Raw genomic sequence first — 15,576 nt, forward strand, 5'->3', positions numbered from 1 at the left:
ATTATTCTCAGAAATGGCATTCGAATTTGAAATGGAATTTGTTTTAGCATATTTTTCTTTTGTCTTTGTGTTTATTAAGAGAAAAGATAGCATTGTTTTAATATACAATTGAAATTTTTTTGTCGTATCAATATAGTTTATAATAAGCTTAAATACTTAGCAGAAACTTTAGTTTTTGTGCTTACTTCATTTTATGCTATACAAAAAACACATATTCAAATGAGCTTAAAGAAAAAGCAAAGGGGTAAAGTTTCTTTTGTTTTTTCTTTTTGTATTATGCTGTCAAAGAAGAAACTTAAAGCAAGAAATATATTCTCAAATTTTAACACTAAGCTGAAACTTTAGTTTTTTTTTTAAAGTTAATTCCTCGAACACATGTATATTAAAAAAAGAAAATCAATTTGCTTTATGTTTTTGAGTATTATAGAAAACTAAAGATAGCATTGAAAGAATGAAATTTAGTCTAAAAATTGCGAAAGTGTTTTGCTCATCTCTAAATGCATATAAATTGTTCGTTCAGTTGCGGGTTATACAACAAATTCTCGGTGTATTCATGTGAGAATAGCATTTGGAATTGCACACACACACACGCATACACAGCTGATAATGGGCTCTATGATGAGTTCGCATTGGGTTTTATGGCAGGAGCAAGCACTCGACTTCACTCTCTGTCCTCAACCACAGCAAAGTGGACGCTGCTGGTCGGTGTGATGTATGCTGAAAGTGTTGTGAATTATGTACAGGAGCAGCCGAAAGTGTGTGTCAATGTATGTGCGAGCCTATGTGTATGTGTGTGTGTAGCATACTTTTGAGCGCGCACAAATGAAATGCTGTCGAATTGAGTTTTGATCGTTTTTGTTTTTAGCCCGAGGCCCTGTCACCCATTTCCCAGCTGAGCATTGTTGCCAATCACACGTACACACACACACACACTCAAATACACAGTACAGTTTAGTGATTTGACTGCTTTTGACATTTATGCCCCTGCGTCAAGCTCTTGCTCCACGTTGTGTGCGTCCTTGGTATCCACTTAATTTTCTTGTTACATTTTATGGCTCTACTAATATCGACCGATGGACCGACCAGCCAATGGCCGAGAGCGATTGCAGCAGCTCTCTTGATTTAGTGATTTACTCATTGTAATGAGACTTTTCTAAGTGTGTGTGCGTGTGAGAGTGTGTTTGTGGCCAGTCGGATGCTTGAAAAGTGAAATGAATTCAATTGACAGGTCAAGCATGCCACTTCAGTCTCCTCCAGGCCTGTCAGACTTACGTTTAATATATATATGAGAGAGAGAATCTCGACTGGGCCACTTTATTTATTTATTCATTCGTATAGCATTGATACTGAATTCCACTTCCCAGAAGAAGCAATAAACCAACGACTAAACGAGTAAAATTCTGTGTGTGTGTGTGTGTGTGTGCATTGTGCAATATTATTTAATTGCTTGTTGCTACTGCACATTGAATTCAAATGGCATGACGTGTCATTAAACCTGTCCAAGAGCCAGAGCCAAGCCGAGACTCTCTTGACAGCAGCTTTCGTTCGTTGTGGTTTTGCAGAGTGTATGCAATTTAACCTCTGGCACCTGACGAAGGAGGTGCAAAGGCGTGTCCAATTTGCTTATCTAATAATATACAATTATTTTTGATTGTATCCCCAAGTGCAAGCTGGAATATAGTTCAAGGCAATCTTTGGCTATTGAACTCCAGCTGTTAATGATAATAAAAGCGTGCGAGAAACAACGTAATATTATGGGGCGAACAATAAACCTAATTAATAACAGCATTATAATTGATAACATTCAGAGAGAGTAATATATTCTATGAATTCTATTGCTTTGCAGGTGGTTCGGACAGCAACAAGGGAAAGAGTAAAAAATGGCGCAAAATATTACAATTTCCACACATATCGCAGTGCATCCACCTGAAAGACAAATTAGGTAAGTTTGGGATTTGCTTAACTAACAATTAATTTGTTAATCTGTATATTATCTAAACACAGACATAAGCTATGGCTACGTGATAGATCAACAGCCCATTGGTCGTGAGCTCTTTCGCCAGTTCTGTGAGAACAAACGGCCCGTCTACTTTCGCTACATCAGTTTTCTGGATCAGGTGGTCAAGTAAGTCTTAAATAGAGAGTTCCGATTGATGGAGAGATTAAACTTTTTTGTTTTACAGATATGAAATCGAGTACATTGTGACTCGCATTTATATTGGCCATGATATTGGGCGACGCTTCTTGGACATTGAGCCGCAGCTGGAGCTGCGCAATGGCGGCGATGGCGATGGCGTTGATGGCCTCGATGCCGAGACGCGGGAGGAGCTGCTGCTCAACAGCAGCAATGCCAATCCAACTGAAACAGCTGAGACTGAAAACTGCAACAATACCACCGCCAACAACTGCAACAACATCAACAGCAACAGCAGCAATCACAAGAAGCTTCACGACACGCACAATCACAATGGCGATGATGCGACGGCGGCGTTAAATGGTGGCGCCAGCGATGCCGCCGAGCACGATGACGAAGGTGTCAAGAGCGAGGGCAGCCAACAGGATGCAGAGAAAGGAGGCGGCGGCGGAGGTGGCGGTGGTGGAACATCGGGTATAGGATCAGGATCGGGCTTGGGTTCTGATGAACTCGTGCTGGACGTGCTCAACGATGATCTCATTGCACAGGTGCGCAACAAATTGAACAGCGGCGGCAAGGATCTCTTTGCCCATTGTGTGAAGGCAGTGAAGGCATTTCTCGCCGGCGAACCGTTTCGCGAATTCGAGCACTCGATGTACTTTCATCGGTGAGTATGCAGAGGCAGAGGCAGTATGCAACCCAGTTTATGCCCCCTTGCAATCCCATTAATTAATCGCAATTCCATTCCATTGCATTTTTCAGTTACTTGCAGTGGAAGTGGCTCGAGGCACAGCCAATCACATACAAAACGTTTCGCATGTACCGAGTCCTCGGCAAGGGCGGCTTCGGTGAGGTCTGCGCCTGTCAGGTAACGTTTCGCATTTCACTCCCTTTCTGTCCTGCCCACCGCAGAGTTGTTAAATAAGCTTGCTTTCTCTCTTACATACTCCACGTATACAGGTGCGAGCCACGGGCAAAATGTACGCGTGCAAAAAGCTGGAGAAAAAGCGCATAAAGAAGCGAAAGGGCGAGTCCATGGTGCTCATCGAAAAGCAAATACTGCAAAAAATCAACTCGCCATTCGTTGTCAATCTGGCCTACGCATACGAGACAAAGGATGCCCTCTGCCTGGTCCTCACCATAATGAATGGTGTGTATTATCCTGTTAGCGTAGAGCTTCTCCTCTCTCTCTCTCTCTGCCTTTGCTCCTCTCTGCATCATCATCATCATCAGGGCCACAGAGTACTTGCACATTGTGTATGGAATGGAATGGGAGCAACAACAACAATAGAATTTTCGATTAGCGGGAAGAGCATCAAGTTGACTTCTGTCCGTGTTGTTGTTGGACAGTTAATCCACTGTTGCGCTAATTGGGTCTGCTGGTAGTACTACTATATGCTATATACATATATAAAGCCCATTTGGGACCGGGCAATGATTACGTCTAACAAGCAGACATCAATATTCATTCCGAATGCATTCATTCGTTAAAGTGATAACGTTGACAGTCAATGTCTCTCTGTGTGCGTGTGTTCGCATGTTGTTGTGAATGTTTAATACACATGATTTTTAAGCTTTCGCCTCTTGGCTGCTCGTCATTTTAATTAAATTTCAGCATTCACAACGAATGCCATACACAACAAGTCCATCACTCAATACTCATCCAATTTTCAGTTGACGTTGCCATTCATCGTCTAATTGAATTTGAATACAAAGGCCAGTGTCAGGCAATTCAACTGTCCCAGCTGCTGATTTTGCTCCTGCTGCTGCTGCTGCTGCTCTTGATGATGTTGCTGCTCTTCAATTAGAAGCTTTGTTAATCGCACTCGGATATGTTTTATTTTTACATTTTTGCTTTTGCTTTTCACAGGCGGCGATTTGAAATTTCACATTTACAACATGGGCGGCGAACCGGGCTTTGAGCTTGAACGTGCCAGATTCTATGCAGCCGAAGTTGCGTGTGGACTCCAGCATCTGCATAAGCAGGGCATTGTCTACAGAGATTGCAAGCCAGAGAACATACTGCTCGACGATCATGGTCATGTACGCATCTCTGATCTCGGATTGGCTGTGGAGATACCCGAGGGTGATATGGTGCGCGGTCGCGTAGGGACTGTGGGTAAGTAAAAGACGTAGAAAAAAACAAATCTCACTTAATGGTCACTCTTTATTTATCATTAAAATTCACTTACCGGCAAACCTCTTTTAACGGCAACGATGTATTTAGCTTTTAATTTAATTGAGCGACACATTTTTCCACTAATTCTGCATTTAGTATTAAAACTTACTTAACGGTGCAATATCTCACTTAACGGCCACTCACAAAAACTTTACAAAAAAATGGAAAACGATGAATTCTGTTGTTCTTTTCACGTCTTTAACGACTAATGGCCAATTTTTTTTTGCAATTTAAGTTGAGGCAGTTAAGCGAGATATGCTTGTTAATGAAACTAATCACTTATTAATAAATTCTACTTCAACTTTCAGGCTACATGGCACCGGAGGTCATTGATAATGAAAAATATGCTTTCTCGCCGGACTGGTTTAGCTTTGGCTGTCTGCTCTATGAGATGATCGAGGGTCAAGCGCCGTTCCGCATGCGCAAGGAGAAAGTGAAGCGCGAGGAAGTCGACAGGCGCGTTAAGGTTTGTCTAGAGATAAAGTAACAATGTTATGTCCTTACTTAATTTAAATTTATTACTTTGCAGGAGGATGCCGAAAAGTATTCGAGCAAGTTTAGTGATGAAGCCAAATCAATGTGCCAACAGCTGTTAGCTAAATCGATAAAGCAACGCTTGGGGGTTGCCGCAACGGACGCCTGGGCGCCCAGGATGTGATGGCGCATCCATTCTTTCACTCCACACAGCTGAACTGGCGACGCTTAGAGGCTGGCATGTTGGAGCCGCCATTTGTGCCAGACGTAAGCGACACTCTCTTAAACCTACTTTAATATCTATGCTAATCATTGAATTTATTTTGCATAGCCGCACGCCGTTTACGCCAAAGATGTGCTCGATATTGAACAGTTCTCGACGGTGAAGGGCGTCAATATCGATGAATCGGACACGAATTTCTATACGAAATTCAATACGGGCTCTGTATCGATTTCGTGGCAAAACGAAATGATGGAAACGGAATGCTTTCGCGAGCTGAACGTCTTTGGACCCGAGGAATGCCCCACGCCGGATTTGCTGATTAATGCCACACCGGAACCCGACAAGGCTGGCTGCTTTCCCTTCAGACGCAAGGTAAGAAACTATACTATTATACTATAAAAGAATGAACAACGATAAGTAATGCGATTATTTGTTTCTTTTTTTATTTGCAGAAGAAGCAACCGGCTCGCACACAGCCCATTCCCATTCCTGAGCACCTGCTAGTCACTAATCACAGCGTGTCATCCACGACGGTCGAGAGCTGATAGCATAGATTAGTTAAAGCCCAAACGCCTAACGTACATAGCACATAACACTAATTGAGCCCCACCACGCACAGTTACAGTCCCCAACAACAAAAACCAAAACCATATACATATATATTTTTTCGGGGGTACAAGTGAAACTCATTGCAATAAACACGAACAAGACAACCGAGAAGGAGAGATAGGGAGAAGAGGGGGAAAACGAGGAGCATTTTATAATTTTATGAATGGATTTTTACACAAGTTTTCTAATGAAAATAATGAATTGGGATGCGTGTGTTTCCCCATCTAAAATAATCGTAAATGTTTGCAAAAAAGAAAAAGAAGAAAAAAAAACGTAAAAAGACTCGCAGAGAGAGGAGAAAGAGAAGCAGACGTTAGGTCGTTACTTAATTGATGGTATACCAAATGCCATACCATACACTTACTGATTATACGAGTAGGATTATGTGGTAATTAAACAGAGGGAGAGAGAGAACAGCTTCAAAGCGAATACTAAATAAAACCTAAAGTAAAGTCAAATAAAAGCCGCAAGCCAAATTGGGCCGTCAGTTTGTCATAGCACCTAAAGTAATGTTACTTAAAATGCAAATGCAAATGCTATTGAAATAAACCGAAAGAAACTAATTATAATTAATATACACACACACACAGACACACAAATAAACAAAAACGCATAAATATAGTACGTACATATAGAGAGGGGCGGCAATCTAGAGGCAATGCCAGAGTAACAATGTAATATTTGTAAAGTAGTTTTGTGCTCAACGTGTTTTTGCAAAAGGGAGCCTCAAAAAAAAAAATGAAAGAAAAAGAAAGTGGTTTAGTTAGCAATGTGGTAAGGCAGTTAAGCAAATGACATGAAATACTCGAAAAACTTTAATGCATTTTTATGAAATACTTAACATACACATAAACACACACGCACACACATACATACGTATAAAGATATATATGCGATATATATATATATAAATATAAATATTAAATCAATGTAAATGTATGTACAAAAGCAACATACATACATACATAATAAGTAAAATGAATGTACATTTTTTACTTACTTTTATTGCCGCACACTTTTCCTACGCTTTTCAAAATAATATTTTCTGTTGCCTAAGTTTAAGTTGACTGCAATTCGTCATTAGGGTTTTGAGAACGTGATTAATGATATTTGTTTTGTCATGCAATAAGTAGGTCTATATATATACATACATAACATAACATAATATGATGCCAGCAAATCGCTAAAATCGATCGACCGAGAGATAGACGTCGGCTAGTTTTTAAGTGAGTGAATTAAATGAAAAAGAGTTTTCGTGTAAATGTGTAGTGTAGGCATTTTTGTAATTAGCAAACAAAAACAATACAAAAACTAAACAAAACAAAAACAAACAATACACAATTTGTGAATTTATTACATTATGTTCCATTGCATAAATAATTGGCAAATGATTTATAAAAAGCCACGCGCGAGATTTATTTACAATTCAATTGGTATTATTGGCACACACACTAACTCATATGACACACCCACACACACACCCCCATACCCATACCCACACATACATTATTAGCAAATTGTAAGCTACGATACGAGTATACACAACAACAATGGATGCAACCACAAACAAAACAAAAAAGAAACTTAAACTATAGTAAACAATGAATACTACAGCACAACAGAAAACTGCAAAACTGAAAACGATAACACAAGCTCTAAAGCGCATAATTGAATTTTTAGCACAAAACACAAACAAACCATAAAAGCAAAACAACAACTACAAAATATAAGAATTAAATTATGCAAAAAAGCAAAACAAAAAAAAAAATACATGCATACATACAAAAGAAAACAAAGATACAAACCAAGCGCCGAAATATTTATCTATAGTAATTAAAGGCATATTTATAGATCATAATAATAAATACCAGATATACATACATAAAACCTACTGTATAAGAGCAATTAAATGCAAAAACAAAAACAAAAGATAAACATTCAAAAACAATAAACGTATTTAACTACAACAATTTGGTAATGGGTTTTCTTTAAAAGTATTTGGTCCTTAAATAATTCCCGCATCCTTAAATGCCAATTAAAAAACTTGGTCCTTTGAAGATGCGTTGAAATTTGGCCAAATTGTGACGTCATTTTAAAAAAAGGATCCACTTATTTTAGCTATAACTCGAAAATATCACGAAGGATTTCAAAATGTCACATATTTTTGTAATCACAACAACTATAACTATCGATTCGCATTCAAAGATTTTCAAAATGCTTCAGAAAAAAAATCGAAAATTTTTTCAAGGGGGAGGCATGGAAAATTTGGTCAAAATTCAAAATATCAAGGATATCTCGGCTATTTGAAGGACTAGCGCGATGTCCTTTGGCACACAGATAGCTGTTACCGTTTAAAATTCGATCATGAAATCAAAAGGACGAAAGTCCTTTAAGGAACAAAGTTACAAGGACTTTTTTGTTTATAGAAAATAAGCTATAACTCGGCCATATCCTTTTCGATCCTGGCGATATATGTGTCAATCGTTTTCGATTATCGAGGACTATCGTCTGGCCAAAGGACATCCCGATTGTCCTAGAGGTTCTCGAGATATCCTGGATTTTGCGATTTTCAACATTTTCTACTGGCGCTCAGAGTGAAATTTTTCAAGTGTTGGGTTCTTAGATGACCCCTATATCTTTGAATGCCAATCGATCCTCTGTGATCGTAAAGAACAATGTCCTTTACGGATCCGTCAGGATATGGCCGAGTTATGAGCATTTTTCTAATCCTTGCTGTTGGTCACCCCTAAAAGTATGCAACGATTTTTTAAAATTTTCAATAAGACTTTATTTTATGAAAGGAATGGAAAAACAATGATTTTTCTTATTTTCAGTTGCAGATAAGACAAAATGGAGTAACAGAGATGAGAAGGAAAACAGATAAGCTAATAATAGAAAGGGAATAATGATTTTTAACATAAATTAACAATTTAAAGAATACAAAAAGGTTTTAAATAAAATCGAATTTGAATCTCTGACTTATAAATTTGTAATGTGAATAATTACACCCACAATGACTTTCGAACACAATTGGTTACTTTGGTTGTTCTTCTATCACCCGTGTAGTGCAACACGCATTCGGCTCCATTATTCTCGAAGGTCTTCTCGGGCAACAGATGCTCAGGATTTAGAGCCACCCGAAGTATATAATTGTGATTAATGGGCACCGTGGTGACATCGACCCATTGGCAATCTAACTCCGTAGAGTAGACATCAGCGCATCCTGGTGAAATGCCTGCAAAAGAGAAGGGTTTAAGTCACTTAAAGGGCATATGATTATAACGTGCAACTTACCCTGAGTGGTGTTTCCGCAGGTGTACTTTTTATTTACGCCAGGATTGCACTCAGTGTCTTCGAGACAAAATGATGCCTTGTGACCTTGTGCAACCTTCTCGTAGCGCTGATTGTAAACATCGAAGGTGGCAAAGACTGTGACGCTGTGGAAGTGCATGTGACACTGATGCCAAACCCAATCCCTATAGTTGGCATAAGGACTCACATCGGCATCTCCAACATTCTTAGCCTTAACAGCAAAACGTAGCAGCTTTCTTATGCCACTTGGATTTGTTCTGCGTATGATGTATGCATCCGCTGATAGGCAGTTTTCCTCCATGGCACAAGTAAGGTTAGTCATTGGCACTGAATCCAGAAAAGCGTTCACCTCGATTTCTTTGAGTCCCAACTCCAAATCTGGCGAGTGATTCACACAAGCAACAGTGGCAACATTACGATTACTCGAACCGCAGGCAACCGGAAATCGTGACTCGCGACGGCATTCGGACAGTCGGCGTTCGGAGCCGCGACAGCTTATACCAACCATTCCCAGAGGATAGCGTTTGGTATCACCATGTTGGGTGCTCATCGTAGCCATGGATGCGTAGCCCAGACCCAGTTGCCGGCAGACAACATTTCCCTCGCGCTTCGTCCAGTTGTTGCTACAAATGGTGCCCCACGTTTCACCGTAATCGAAGCTGACTTCCACGCGACCCTCACGTATTGGATGTGCCACTCGTGTTCGATTCGTGCGCAGTCGCACCTGCATCTTCCGAAAGTTGTTGTTCACGTTCAACCGGTTGGCATCCATGGCTGGTAACAGCCCCAGCAGCAGCAGAAGTAACGGCAATATCTCCATTCTGACACCAACAATGCTTTACTGATGCACTTGCAAGCTGAGCACAGCTTTAAAGCCGAAAAAATAACAGGGAAGTGTTGTTTACAGCGTTGCAAATTAGCATTGTGTTGGCACGTTCCTGTAAAGAAATGAAGACAATGGATTATTTTGAATAGAGTTGGAAGTATGACTAGTTCTGTACCTGATCTATAGCGATAAGAGGTTGTGATTCACACTGCTGTTACGATTTTGACGCAATACAACTCATCAACAATGCTGTCCATCACTATCATGAAGTCGGTTCAACGTGCTCCTTAATTATAAAGTATCCTTTCTATACTAGAGATCTATAAGAGAAAGAATAAAATCCATTAAACAACAAAGTTACAAGAAAATGGTTGAATACAAAATACAGCTATAACTCGGTTATAATGATAGCAAATCGTCCGACTAATGGATATTTTTCAATTTTCCTATTGGCTTCAGAGTTATCCTTAACTTATCCTATACTGATTCCATTCCTTGTAACAAGTATTGACTTCTTAGAAAAAAACCGTTATCTTTCACCAATTCTTTATACTCAATAGATTTAAGGAGTTGCCCCAAAAAATATGTAATAATTTAGTGATCGGAGATCAAATGCTTCTTTTGCTTTCATAAAAATAATGGAATAATAAGGTTTCGAAATAAATCATGCTATATAAGCACACAACCCTTTAACAGCACTTATTGGTTTAAATATTTTTAGCTTTCAAAATATAGATTTCACCATATTTTATTATTCACAAATGAGTAACTTTCATTTACTTATCCTTGTCACAATGTACATTAACTGAACTTGTTAAAAGACTCTACGACACACACAAAGTTTGACTGATTTTATTTTATTAACAATAATTAAATCCATAATGACTTTCGAACACAGTTGGTTACTTTAGTTGTCTCCCTGTCACCCGTGTAGTGCAACACACATTCAGCTCCATTATTCTCGAAGGTCTTTTCGGCCAGCATATATTCAGGATTAAGAGCCACGCGCAGTATATAATTGTGATTAATGGGCACTGTAGTAACATCGACCCACTGACAATCCAACACATTCGTGTACACATCAGAGCAGCCCGCCGTGATACCTACATAAAACAGGGGATTTAAATCCCCTCAAAAGTGGGTAATAGCAAAGTGCAAACTTACCTTGTGTGGTGTTGCCGCAGGTGTATTTTTGCTTTACACCTGGATTGCACTGACTGTCCATGAGACAAAATGATGCCTTGTGACCCTGTGCAACCTTCTCGTAGCGCATATTATAAACATCAAAGGTGGCAAAGACTGTGATGCTGTGGAAGTGCATGTGACACTGATGCCAAATCCAATCCTTGTAGTTGGCATAAGGACTCACATCCGCATCGCCTACATTGCTAGCCTTCACCGCAAAGCGCAGCAACTTTCTTATACCCTTGGGATCCGTTCTGTGTATGATATATGCATCGGCGGACAGGCAATTCTCTTCCATGGCACAGGTGAGCTGCGTCATTGGCACCGAGTCGAGATAGGCGCTCACCTCGATGTCTCTGAGGCCCAGCTCCAAGTCCGGCGAGTGCTTTACGCAGGCCACAGTGCTAACATTGCGATTGCTGGGACCGCAGGCGAGCGGATAACGTGATTCGCGATGGCATTCAGCAAGACGTCGCTCGGGACCGCGACATCGCGTGCCCACCATGCCCAAGGGAAAGTGCTTGCTGTCGCCGTGCTCAGTGCTCATCTTGGCCATGGATGCGTAGCCCAGACCCAGCTCACGACAGACCACGTTTCCCTCACGCTTCGTCCAGTTGGTGCTGCAAATGGTGCCCCACGTTTCGCCGTAATCGAAGCTGACCTCAACGCGACCCTCACGTATAGGAAGCGTTACACGCTTCCCCGTTGTGCTGAGTCGCACCTGCATGTTCCGAAAGTTGTTGTTCACGTTCAACTTATTGTTGGCATCCATGGCTGGCAGCAGCAGCAGCAGTGGAAGTAGTGGCAGTAACTCCATTCTGACACTTTCAGTGTGTTACTGAGACAAGTGGCAAGTTGGTCACAGCTTTAAAGCCGAAAATAAAGCATAAGGAAAACACCTGGTCGATAACCGTACGAAATGTGCATTGTGTTGAGAGGTAGGTATATAATGTATAATGTGCATTGTATTTTTCGCTCACAGCCGCCCCACAAATACAAAAGTCCAAGCGTGCGCTGTTGTTGCATGTGTTGTGCTCTGCTGTGTGTATTGTGTTTGTGTTGTGTGTCGGTGTGTGTGTCTGTTTGGTGTTTTTATAAACTGGAGTGCATTCATTCAACGCAATTATTAACAACAAGAACAACAGCAATGTGTATGCCTGTTATAACTGAAGCAGCTTCTGGATCTCAGCCTTTAACTGCGAAGGCTCAAATACGCCGTGCTCCGTAATGATGCCGGTTATCAGCGCTGCAGGCGTCACATCGAAGGCGGGATTCCAGCAATTGATGCCCGGCGCAGCGATGCGATGTTCGCCCACATGTGTCATTTCACGATCCGGTCGCACCTCGATGATGATGTGATCTCCGCTGGGTATCTGCAGATCGATGGATGTCAAGGGAGCGGCCACATAGAAGGGCACACCGTGATGCTTGGCCACCACGGCTATTTGGTATGTGCCGATTTTGTTCGCTGTGTCGCCATTGGCAGCAACCTGCAAAGTGATTGAGTTGATAAATTAGTTTGTATTGGAGTTAAGAGTTATTTATTTCATACCCGATCTGCTCCCACCACAACAGCAGCCACATTCTTAACCCGAAACAGCGCTGCAACCATGCTGTCCAGCACTAAAGTGGCAGGCAGCTTCTCATGCACCAGCTCATAGGCAGTTAAACGTGCTCCCTGATTGTAAGGCCGTGTCTCAGTGCAGTAAACATGCTCTGAAATCAAAGAGAAAGAAATGAGTAACTGAATGTTTATTTGTGTTTCGCTTTGCTTACCCAGCTTGTTCAGCTCGCTGAGGTGACGCACAACGCCCAGCGCTGTGCCATAGCCTGCGGTGGCTAATGAGCCGGTGTTGCAATGTGTGAGCACACGCACTGGACCTGCGGCTTGGGCACCACCCGCGTCTGCCACATGCTGCAATATGGCTTTGGCGCCATTGGCGCCGATTGCACGATTATCCGAAATGTCCTTTTCCAGCATGGCTTCGGTGGCATTGAGGAATCTGCAAGTAAAATGAGTAATATAAGTCAGCTGCATGTAATTAAATGACGTTTATTGTTCACTAACCTCTGCTTCATTTCATCCACCGAGATGGCGTCATCCTTGGTCAGGTCATTGGCCAGCGTGATGAGCTCATCCGCTGAGATTTTCATATTAACCGCCGTGGGGCGTGCAGAGACCAAATAGTTGAGCTTGCCCTCAATCTCCTGACGCAGCGATTTCTTGGTCTCAAACACCTCCGGGTGGATTTCAACGGCCAGCGAAAGGCAGCCAACAATGGCAATGGCCGGAGCGCCACGCACCTAAGAAGAGAGACAAAAAGAGAGAGAGAGAGTGGGAGAGTAAATGAATATGCTTATGAATATGTATTTGTTTCTAATTTCTGCTGTGTCAACTGCTCTTATCGGGCCATAAACGTTTTGTAGTAACATTATATAATGTCTCGCAGTCCACGTGATTTTGCGTGTATTGTTGTGTTTTTTTGCGGACAACAGACAGCAACGACGGATTCAGTAAACAACAGAATTATCTCACTCTCACTCTATGGGTCGCATCTCATTTGTTTTAGAAATTAAGTGCTTGGTGATTGCCAAGCGAACCCAAAGAAATGTGTAATAATTTGTGCACAAATTTGTGCATTTAAATTAATTATGTGTAATGCAATTAATTTGCGACTGATGCAGACTCACAAATTTAAACATTTCTATTATGCTGTGTGCTTGGCAAACAATTTACACATTGTAAACTGGCTATTAATAATGATCCTCATATGCAATTTAATTTCACTTGTGATTATATTTATAGCAAAGACAAATGACAAGCAAAATTAGTCGTATGTCTGCATGCTGTAGACGGCATTTCATTGACTGATTGATTGATTGATGGTACGTTTTGCTCACCTGCATCTTATTGATGACCCTCCAGCCATCTTCGACACCTCGCACTGTCACATACTTGGACACAACGGGCAGCAGCAGCTGATCGAGAATCTCCAGGCTGCCGCGTTTATACTTGATCGATTGCAGGCTCATCGTTTCCGTTTCCTGCTGCTACTACTTTTCTGTTTGTACTATATATATCGCAATCTAAACTGAAAGTGAAAGAGTGGCAAATTATTAATCAGAAAATGAAATATTTACGCAATTTGTCGATGCTTCGTTGAGCGTCACAGAACTGTCAACGAATTTAAACGTTGCGTTGTATACTTAATATTTATCAATTGATCAATATTAATCAAAATAAAAGAGTCCCCCACAGTCTCAGAGACGTCTGTCAGCCAAATGCTTCCCTTTGCTACTGAACGCTGGCAATGTGAATGGACCGCGACCAATTTCAAAACACTTTGGCAGAAGAGCGCAAGGAGAGACAGAGAGAGAGAGAAAGAGCTTGATTGTGTGGGAGAGAGCGTAAATGAGAGAACGGAAGAGAGTCGCTGTGAAGCTGTAAAGCGCCGTGATGGCTAAACGATTAATCCAACTTGTCACCAATGCGAAACCGTTGCGAATTGATAAAGGTGTCGCTGGCCGCGATGACGCAGACGACGCTGTTTGACGCTGACTCGGGACCTCGCTGTCGCCGTCGACGTTGGCCGTCAACACGTTGTGCTGCCTTTTGATATTTCTGTCGCACAGGCGACAGACAGCGATGCTTATCTGACTTGTGAAATATGTACAATCTGAATACACATGTACACACATGTACTTGTACTTTTGTACAAATAGAATAATTTCTAACAGGCAGGCGACAGTTCCTCGGAGAAGAATTAATGCGCTTGTAATTAGTTGGGTGCGGTGCAGCAACTGTCAGACTAAGTACTTGGAGCTGGTACGCTGCCAATTAAATGTTCAGCCAAATTCTATTACACATGCATATTACATTCACCACAAAAAATAAACTAAACGGCTGTCGAGCGATATGCAACTGGTGGTTTCATGTTTTTTTGTGTCACTGATAAGACTAACCACAATCAACTCAAGTGTTGTCAGCTGTCTGGAAGGGTTGAACTCATTTGAACTTGTCTAGCATTTAGTTAATGTTCTAAATTAACATTCATATTCACTCTCAATTTTAAATTACTTCGGTTATCACACAGAACACTCAGAAACAAAAATGTAAACAGAAAAAGGTAAACAAACCACAAAGCGAACACACCATGTGAAATTGAAAGACAATGTGACCAGTTTGAAAGTGGCATGTTTTTTCGATAGGCAACTACAACTCGATAAGCAAAAAGTCTCATTGCGCGTCACAACAAAATACAAGTGTGTAAAATGGTTTCATAACCAGAACCGGCATTTCTTTATCCGTCTTTTTGTTTACCTCGTTTTCTATATATTTCGTAGTGTTCTCCTCAATTAATTCATCGATTGTTTTGTTTGATAGGAACTTTGTTCTGAAATGTTGATAAATTCGTTTGGCTTTTTCCGGTTTTGGCAATCAGCTGGTAGATCGAATCGTTTTGCTAGCCGTGAATTTCTTAGTTTATAAATTCAAGTTTAAAGTGCAACTAACACGTGTTTAAAAAAGTTAAATAAACTATGCACTAAAAAAATTGTGCTTTGTAAAAAATCACAGCGTTCGAACAAATGAAAGAGCTTTCTTTCAAGCTGTTTTACTTAACACCTGTCTGCGT

General features: G+C 41.0%; 4 protein-coding genes across 4 annotated transcripts in view; 1 reads left to right on the plus strand and 3 right to left on the minus strand.

The window, feature by feature from the left end:
• The window catches only part of LOC132784875 (G protein-coupled receptor kinase 2), a 59,270-nt gene extending 51,681 nt beyond the window's left edge, over nt 1-7,589 (plus strand). The window contains 11 exon segments of the mRNA XM_060790765.1: nt 1,847-1,942; nt 2,005-2,125; nt 2,184-2,801; nt 2,897-3,002; nt 3,095-3,284; nt 4,005-4,253; nt 4,622-4,779; nt 4,843-4,932; nt 4,935-5,054; nt 5,119-5,382; nt 5,463-7,589. Coding sequence (XP_060646748.1) covers nt 1,847-1,942; nt 2,005-2,125; nt 2,184-2,801; nt 2,897-3,002; nt 3,095-3,284; nt 4,005-4,253; nt 4,622-4,779; nt 4,843-4,932; nt 4,935-5,054; nt 5,119-5,382; nt 5,463-5,555 — 2,105 coding nt within the window. The 3' untranslated portion in view covers nt 5,556-7,589.
• Nucleotides 7,590-8,482: 893 nt separating this feature from the next.
• LOC132785254 (lysyl oxidase homolog 2-like) lies at nt 8,483-9,839 on the minus strand. Its single transcript, XM_060791247.1, has 2 exons — nt 8,914-9,839; nt 8,483-8,854 (listed from the first exon to the last, which is right to left on the minus strand). The coding sequence occupies exons 1-2, from the start codon at nt 9,749-9,751 to the stop codon at nt 8,622-8,624; spliced, it is 1,071 nt and encodes a 356-aa protein (XP_060647230.1). The 5' UTR covers nt 9,752-9,839; the 3' UTR covers nt 8,483-8,621.
• A 656-nt stretch (nt 9,840-10,495) lies between these two features.
• Nucleotides 10,496-11,770, minus strand: LOC132785406 (lysyl oxidase homolog 4-like). The gene is made up of 2 exons (XM_060791498.1): nt 10,922-11,770; nt 10,496-10,860 (listed from the first exon to the last, which is right to left on the minus strand). The coding sequence occupies exons 1-2, from the start codon at nt 11,757-11,759 to the stop codon at nt 10,628-10,630; spliced, it is 1,071 nt and encodes a 356-aa protein (XP_060647481.1). The 5' UTR covers nt 11,760-11,770; the 3' UTR covers nt 10,496-10,627.
• A 101-nt stretch (nt 11,771-11,871) lies between these two features.
• Nucleotides 11,872-15,573, minus strand: LOC132785405 (methylthioribose-1-phosphate isomerase). The gene is made up of 6 exons (XM_060791497.1): nt 15,264-15,573; nt 13,844-14,034; nt 13,011-13,246; nt 12,719-12,945; nt 12,495-12,658; nt 11,872-12,432 (listed from the first exon to the last, which is right to left on the minus strand). The coding sequence occupies exons 2-6, from the start codon at nt 13,973-13,975 to the stop codon at nt 12,103-12,105; spliced, it is 1,089 nt and encodes a 362-aa protein (XP_060647480.1). The 5' UTR covers nt 13,976-14,034; nt 15,264-15,573; the 3' UTR covers nt 11,872-12,102.
• Nucleotides 15,574-15,576: the final 3 nt, after the last annotated feature.

This window comes from Drosophila nasuta, chromosome 2R (genome assembly GCF_023558535.2).
Source record: "Drosophila nasuta strain 15112-1781.00 chromosome 2R, ASM2355853v1, whole genome shotgun sequence".
Classification (NCBI taxonomy): Eukaryota; Metazoa; Arthropoda; class Insecta; order Diptera; family Drosophilidae; genus Drosophila; species Drosophila nasuta.

Excerpts from the sequence above, each read along its gene's own strand:
- LOC132785406 (XM_060791498.1), bottom strand. The coding sequence starts at position 11,759 with ATGGAGTTACTGCCACTACTTCCACTGCTGCTGCTGCTGCCAGCCATG. Across the intron at positions 10,861-10,921 it reads CTGCGGCAACACCACACAAG|GTATCACGGCGGGCTGCTCT; the intron begins GTAAGTTTGCAC and ends TGTTTTATGTAG.
- LOC132785254 (XM_060791247.1), bottom strand. The coding sequence starts at position 9,751 with ATGGAGATATTGCCGTTACTTCTGCTGCTGCTGGGGCTGTTACCAGCC. Across the intron at positions 8,855-8,913 it reads CTGCGGAAACACCACTCAGG|GCATTTCACCAGGATGCGCT; the intron begins GTAAGTTGCACG and ends TCTCTTTTGCAG.
- LOC132785405 (XM_060791497.1), bottom strand. The coding sequence starts at position 13,975 with ATGAGCCTGCAATCGATCAAGTATAAACGCGGCAGCCTGGAGATTCTC. Across the intron at positions 12,659-12,718 it reads CAGCGAGCTGAACAAGCTGG|AGCATGTTTACTGCACTGAG; the intron begins GTAAGCAAAGCG and ends CTTTGATTTCAG. Across the intron at positions 12,433-12,494 it reads TTGTGGTGGGAGCAGATCGG|GTTGCTGCCAATGGCGACAC; the intron begins GTATGAAATAAA and ends ATCACTTTGCAG.